Source organism: Limulus polyphemus, unplaced genomic scaffold (assembly GCF_000517525.1).
Source record: "Limulus polyphemus unplaced genomic scaffold, Limulus_polyphemus-2.1.2 Scaffold118, whole genome shotgun sequence".
Lineage (NCBI taxonomy): Eukaryota > Metazoa > Arthropoda > Merostomata > Xiphosura > Limulidae > Limulus > Limulus polyphemus.
The window spans coordinates 1,078,757-1,086,863 of record NW_013665728.1 but is presented as its reverse complement, the minus strand read 5'-3'; the positions used below and the strand labels follow the sequence as shown (position 1 = coordinate 1,086,863).

Sequence of the window (8,107 nt, the reverse complement as noted above, 5' to 3'; positions counted from 1 at the left end):
ACACAAGAGGGATATCTGCGCTAGCCGTCCCTAATTTAGCAGTGAAAGACTAGAGGGAAGGCAACTACTCATCACCGCCCACCGCCAATTCTTGGGATACCAACGAATAGTGGGATTGATCGTCACATTATAACGCCCCCCACGGCTGAAAGGGCGAGCAGGTTTGGTTGGACGAGGATTCGAACCCGCGACCCTCATACTGCGAGTCAAGAGCCCTAACCACCTGGCCATGTTGTTATATACTTTTACGAATGAGCTTGTAAAAAACTATGGCCATGAGGATTGGCACAACCGTTCCAAAGGCTGTTAAAATAAAACAAAAACTTTTTTTTTGTTTTTCTAGTTTGAAATTTGTGACTATAATGTTTTCTATAAAAGTGGTCAACGCCTCGAAAATTTGTTTATCCGTTTACTTACATATACTGATGGTTTTTGTTTTCATATGAGTTCAGAATATACTAGTTGCGACTTTGACCATTAAATGTTGATAATACTTATTTTATAAAATCAAAATATCTGTGTTTGAGATTAGATGATAAGTTTGAAGAAAAATATATTCTTACTGCTGTAACTCGAACAAACCTTGATGAAGAAAGTACACAGAAACAACCCTTTTAGAAAAAAAAATATATTATAACAAATAAGTAAACTTCATGAATGGTTTTGTTTTGTTTTTCCAATCTTAGATGGATAAAATCGTTTGATCATTAATACGTAAAACACACTCGCTATCAAACCACGTGTCTGCTAATTGCTAAGTTAATTTGAACTGTACAATAATCCCATTTCATCAACTTTTATTCGATAATTATTAATTACCACTAAGCCTCATCCTTCCCTAATGATTGAGAATTTCCATTAACAGAAGGTGTTTATATTTAGCTATAAGTAGAGTTTTTTCTGTTATTTTAGCTTCTGTTTTGATATCAAGTACAGTTTCCGTGTACCGCGGCTCCTGAGATCCGGTGGATTCTGACTCCATTGAGATGTCGAAAACCGAATAGTCTCATCACAGAGCTAAAAGCTCACTATTCATGTCTAATATGGTAGTTTTAGCCACCCAAGTTACCCAACTACCACGTATAGTGTTATATTCTGTAGATGCGAAATGCTATTAATGTACATCTATAACTGCAAGAAAAAACATGATATATCACTGTAACAAACAATGCTGGAAAGGCTTAATTTTACCCATCGAAACAACTACCAAGCATTTTAACATATTTGTGCATTTGACGTTCTGAAAGTTCATAGGCCTAACAATGGTTCACAGTTCAGTTCAGGAGTCTAACATCATACATAAATGTGTTGTAAAATCTGTCTGAATGTAACTCTTATGGAATGTATGTATTTTTCAAAACAACTACAACAACAGAAATCAGTGACTAGCAACTTGAACTTAATGTTTTACAAATGAGTTCACTTATCGAACTTGTGCATTAATGAACTGAACAATCAGCTAAACATTAGATGTTGTAAAATCCCACATAATTACACACTAAATAAAATAATTCGAATGGATCAAGGTTAATAATCAACTTCGAATATCAAAAGATAACATTATACCATGTGGTGTATACTAGCACGTCTTGGATAGAACAGGTACGTTACCATGTGGTGTATACTAGCATGTCTTGGATAGAACAGGTACGTTACCATGTGGTCTATACTAGCATGTCTTGGATAGAGCAGGTACGTTACTCAGAAAGTATGGACTTCAGTTTATGTATTAGAAAACTCAGAAGTTTTTGTGATTAAAAGTTTGGGTTATATAAGAAGATAACACCGATTTGGGGGAAAAGTGTTCGATTTCAAATGATAGTCCCAAGAAGGAAAGCTCTCGTTAGTGTCCTCGATTAGGGACAAAAATCAAGTGCGAAGCTTCTTACTTGTGCACATTTTTTATGTACCTGTCACAGCATTATTTTAACTGAAACTAATTATAATTTCATCACTAACTCTTACTAGGTTATTTGGTTATTGTTTGGTTGTTAAACATTCGCATAAAGTTTTTTTATCCGAAATCAGCAAAGAGTTTCACATATTCTTTTCGGGCCAGGGATGGCTGGGAGTGTAATCTGCGAACCGAAGGGTCCGGGGCTCGAGACGTGATACCACTGAAGACATTCCAGACTTTCAGCTGTGGGCGTGTTATAAACGTGATAGCGAATAATGTTTGGAGACGGCTTGAATAGATATTGAAGAAAAGTTTATATCAAATACGTTGTGCACAACGTTTCGGCAATCTTTTGTCATCATCAGGTACTTGTAGTTTACGTAGCCATAGAAATATATATGTAATATGGAACAAAGAGTTCACACAACCGGAATTGCTTAACAGCTTAGTAAAGATATCTTGGTATTCTGGGGTGTTGCCTTAGAGTAGAAGAATATTGTTCAATTAAGATGGTTTTTATTATTTTGGGTTTGTTGATGTTTGGCCCAGCATGTCCAGGTAGTTATGGCGCTTGAATCGCAACCCGGGGGTCGCGGGTTCGAATCCCCGTCCCACTAAGCATGCTCTCCCTTTCAGTCGTGGGGGCGTTATAATGTGACGGTCAATCCCACTATTCGTTGGTAAAGGAGTAGCATAAGAATTAGCGGTGGTGGGTGGTGATGACTAGCTGCCTTCCCTTTAGTCTTTCCCCACTTTAGAATTACAGCGTTTTGAATAGAAATACTGTGACCTCTTTGTTCCATACCATATGCATATTCCTGTGTCTATATAAACTATTTGTACCTTATTATGACAAAAGCTTGTCGAAACGTTCCACATGTGATACTTGTAATAAAGTTTTCTTCATTATCCATTCAAGTCATCTCCAAACTTTATTATCTAAAAATAGGTTCTTTGTCATCAAAAGTAATAGTCAATTCTGATATTCGGAGCAAAGAGCTAGACAAGTTCTTGCGGCGGAAAATGCTCTTGTCAACAGTTCAAATTAGTAACAGCTATACCTTAGCCCTAGGTTGTGTCTGACTTAGCCGTTTAACCCATGTGCACATAAGACCCCGTTCAGGTTAAAAATTCCAATTCCTGTAATTAGTAACAATAAATAAGTTGACAGAAGGTAACATGTGAAATTAGTTGATTCGTAACTTGGTAGAATGTGAAAATATTCCTCAGTTATTGTTTTTTTTAATTCACTTATATTTAAACTTTACCCTACGTTATTTTATATGGTGTGTGATGTCTCTTTTAAATAGGCCCCTCGGTTGTTCAATGGCAAGTCAGTGGGCTAATAACGCTAAAATGTGGTTTCGATACCCGTGGTGGGCAGAGCATAGACAGCCCATTTTGTAGCTTTGAGCTTTACAACGAACAAACATTTTTTTTTCAAATATACAAATCATCGAAGACAGATACAAGTCACTGATTGTAATATATCTTCACTTAGTTATGAGCGATGAAACTATATCGACGATAAACGATATGGTTAATTTAGAAATTCACCGTATCAGAACGAGGACATTTCCGTTATTTTATTCATCTTAAATTATATTTGTGTAATATTTTCTTGTCCTTCTTGATGTATTACTTGTGAAAATGTTTAAATTATGTGATAATTTAACTACTGCACAAACACTGGTCGAGTTTAGTGTTTTTACAAATAACTTAAAACCTACTTCTTGAGTGTGTTAAAATAAAAAAGTAGTCCTCTTCTTTTATTGTTGTTGTTCGAATTTAGGGTTAAAAAGTTCCCGCTTCTTTCTCCACTGTGGCTCGAAATCAGAGTTCTGTATAAAATAGCAATTCAGATCCATCTTTCGTCTACCACTGATAACTTCTGGTATTAAACGAACAGCTTATTCGGCAGTGAGTGACTTGTGGTAGACAAAAGATAGGTCTCAAATGCTATTTTTTATACACCTACGATTTTGAGCCGCAATGGACAGATTAAGAGCCTTCGCAATTAAGTTGTTTTTGTAAGAGTTTTTAGGCTTATTAGTTTCCCAGTATTTCGCCGGCTTTCGGCTTTAAAATCTTATATAACTCCGGTATTCTGTATTTTATTGAACATGCTTGTCTTTACGTTTTACCAACCAAGAGTTGAACAGATTATTTCCTCACCAGACAGAACAAGAACACTGCTGTGCTTGTGACCAGCTTATTACGGACCGTTTTCTGCTCAAAGTTAATGGTCAGTCCTGGCATGCCCGGTGCCTCAGGTGTTCTGTTTGTCAAGCCATGCTGGACCGTCAACCCTCTTGTTTTATCAGAGAAGACAGTGTCTACTGTAGAACGGATTACACCAGGTAGGTGCCAGGTTAAGAACTGTGGTAAAACGTTTTAAAAACTATTTTCAGGATATATTAAATTATGTTCCAAATGTTTAAATATAATTTAAGATGATGAAGAGGTAACGAACTACAATTGGATATGAAAAGAATAATCTTATCTTGTTAAAACTCATCATTGTCATCACAAAATTTTTCTGTAGATTGCATATAAAGATTAAAAATTTTAACATTTTGGAGAAAACAACGAGAATCAGAATTTTAACGAACAGACTAAAGTAAGTGGTACTTAATTTATAAACTGATAAATATCAAACTACATTTCAGGGGACGCAAAAAATAGAAAAAAGCGAAAACCAAAGGCTCAGAACTGTGCAGATATTGAAATTTATTTTGTACAGTAATTTACAGATTTAATGTCATTTATATAGGTACGTAAGGAAGGAAGATGTTGGTGTTGATTTTAGAATTTCTAAGCAACTTTAGACAAAACTGTGGGTATTTAAGTTCAAACATGGTAGATCAGATATATCTTTTGCGTTTATTATCTGTCAAAGTGTGTCTACCAAAATATACTGTGGAGTTTTTTGTTTCGTAGAGCGTGGTTGTCAAACTACACTATGTGTGTAGCGTAGCTACTGACTAATATGCGAGTACTAGTATCTGTCAAAGTGTGTCTACCAAAATAAACTGTGGAGTTTTGTGTTTCGTAGAGCGTGGTTGCCAAACTACACTCTGTGTGTGTAGCGTAGCTACTGACTAATATGTGAGTATTAGTATCTGTCAAAGTGTGTCTACCAAAATAAACTGTGGAGTTTAATTAGAGCGTGGTTGCCAAACTACACTATGTGTGTAGTGTAGCTACTGACTAATATGTGAGTATTAGTATCTGCCAAAGTGTGTCTACCAAAATAAACTGTGGAGTTTAATTAGAGCGTGGTTGCCAAACTACACTCTGTGTGTAGTGTAGCTACTGACAATATGTGAGTATTAGTATCTGTCAAAGTGTGTCTACCAAAATAAACTGTGGAGTTTTGTGTTTCGTAGAGCGTGGTTGCCAAACTACACTCTGTGTGTGTAGTGTAGCTACTGACAATATGTGAGTATTAGTATCTGTCAAAGTGTGTCTACCAAAATAACCTGTGAAGGTATGATCTAATTTTTTTCGGATGCTTGCCTCAGCTGTCTCTAATTGTGAACTGATAGACTAGAGGAAATGTAGCTAGTTAACAACACCCAGCTCTTGGGTTACAATCGATTAGTGGGATTTGACCATCATTCTAATAACGAACCCTGGGCCCCAAAGTGTAGATCACGAGTTTATGACAACGAGATGCGAACCGTGGGCCCTCAGATTCACAAGCTGGCACGCTTATCACAGAACCACGCCTAGTCCTTGTGTTTTTTAAAACATGGTTACAGAAGTGGTTATTGAAGTGTGGCTACCAGATTAAGCTGTGTTTGTGCTTCGTTTATCAATGAGAGACTACTAGATCCAACTGAGTATGTTAGTGTTGTGTTATTACCAAACTGAGCTCAGATATTCATGTTTATCAAAGTGTGATTTTTCAGATTAAGACGTAGTAGGATATTTTTTAGTTCTCGAAATATGACTCTCAGACTAATTTTAAGTAATTGTGTGTATTAAAGCGTTTCTAACAGATTCATAACAGACAAACTATTGGTATATGTGTATGTTTTATATTTGATACTTAGAGTATTTGCTGCTTTCGGATCATAACTATCATATTAACTTTAAATAGTTGTAAGTATCAAAACTGTCTATCAGATTAAGATTTCGACCTTTGTATTAATTAAGTGTGGTTAAGAGACTAGGTAGCGGATATTCGTGTTGTTTAATGAAGTGTTCGTTAAGTGTGGTTACCAGACTAAGCTGTGGATACTTGTATTGTTTATTGAAGTATGGTTCCCATATAAAGTTTAGATATTAATGTTCGTTAAGTATGGTTACCAGACTAAACTGTGGGTACTTGCGTTGTTTACTGAAGTATGGTTCCCATATAAAGTGTAGATACTAGTGTTCGTTAAGTATGGTTACCAGACTAAACTGTGGGTACTTGCGTTGTTTACTGAAGTATGGTTTCCATATAAAGTTTAGATACTTGTGTTCGTTAAGTATGGTTACCAGACTAAACTGTGGGTACTTGCGTTGTTTACTGAAGTATGGTTCCCATATAAAGCTTAGATATTAATGTTCGTTAAGTATGGTTACCAGACTAAACTGTGGGTACTTGCGTTGTTTACTGAAGTATGGTTTCCATATAAAGTTTAGATACTTGTGTTCGTTAAGTATGGTTACCAGACTAAACTGTGGGTACTTGCGTTGTTTACTGAAGTATGGTTCCCATATAAAGTTCAGATACTAGTGTTCGTTATGTGTGGTTACTAAGCTAAGCTTTCAGGGTTTGTGTTTATTAATTAAAGATACTAACTTTATAGTGCTTTAGTTTTTATAGTGTGTTTAGCATACGAAATTGAAGGTATTTGTATTCTTTAATGTGTAACTCCTGGACTATGTTATGGATTGGAAACTTCTTGTTTGCGTTGATTGCTAACACTACAACGGATTAATCACAAAATAAGTGATTGATACCAAGTCTCGAGAATTTAAATCATTATATAAAATAGCAAAAGTGCCCGCTCCAGTGGTGTCATGTATTTCGTTAGCCTCACGTGAATAGTGGAACAGTGAGCGGCGCTAAGATAGTTTCAGAATAGGTTAAAATAACTGTCAAACTGGTAAAATGAGCAATGTGAGGGTTTTAGAATCCCTCTGGAGCATTACGTTGGAAAGTTTCATGGTGATCACAGATCGATAAATTGGAAATCTTCGTCAGAGACAAACAAAGAGACACATAGACACAAATTGTTTCATAGTATAGGTATGTCAAATTCATATTTCAAAAGAAGCATAATTGTTCTTCTAATATTATTAACATATTTAATAGATAAAAGCATAATTTCTCAACATTTAATGTTTGTATGTTTTTAAGTTGCTGTAAACAATAAATATGGAACTCATAAGTAATGGAACAATTGGTGTTTGTGTGTAACTTAACATGAAAATACCCAAAGTTTTATTTTGAAGAACAGTCGACTACAACATCCTCAGCAATTTTATCATAGTTGCTAAGGGCGTACGGTCTTTTTGTTTGTTTGTTGTTTAAAAGAGTAGAGGTGTCAAAGAGCGCTATGGAAGTGAAAAATTGTTGAATCAGCTGTTCAATAGAGTAGAGGTGTCAAAGAGCGCTATGGAAGTGAGGAATTGTTGAATCAGCTGTTCAATAGAGTAGAGGTGTCAAAGATCGCTATGGAAGTGAGGGATTGTTGAATCAGCTATTCAATAGAGTAGAGGTGTGAAAGAGCGCTAAGGAAGTGAGGGATTGTTGAATCAGCTGTTCAATAGAGTAGAGGTGTGAAAGAGCGCTAAGGAAGTGAGGGATTGTTGAATTAGCTGTTCAATAGAGCAGAGGTGTCAAAGAGTGCTATGGAAGTGAGAGACTGTTGAATCAGCTGTTCAATAGAGTAGAGGTGTGAAAGAGCGCTATGGAAGTGAGAGACTGTTGAATCAGCTGTTCAATAGAGCAGAGGTGTCAAAGAGCGCTATGGAAGTGAGGGATTGTTGACTCAGCTGTTCAATAGAGCAGAGGTGTCAAAGAGCGCTATGGAAGTGAGAGACTGTTGAATCAGCTGTTCAATAGAGCAGAGGTGTCAAAGAGCGCTATGGAAGTGAGGGATTGTTGAATCAGCTGTTCAATAGAGCAGAGGTGTCAAAGAGCGCTATGGAAGTGAGAGACTGTTGAATCAGCTGTTCAATAGAGCAGAGGTGTCAAAGAGCGCTATGGAA

General features: G+C 36.3%; 1 protein-coding gene across 1 annotated transcript in view; it reads left to right on the top strand.

Annotated features, from left to right (window-relative positions):
* The first annotated feature begins 1,629 nt into the window (after positions 1-1,629).
* The window catches only part of LOC106472224 (LIM/homeobox protein Awh-like), a 50,124-nt gene continuing 43,646 nt past the window's right edge, over positions 1,630-8,107 (top strand). Inside the window, exons 1-2 of the mRNA XM_022401673.1 lie at positions 1,630-1,692; positions 4,076-4,257. Coding sequence (XP_022257381.1) covers positions 1,630-1,692; positions 4,076-4,257 — 245 coding nt within the window. The remainder of the gene's footprint in view (positions 1,693-4,075; positions 4,258-8,107) is intronic.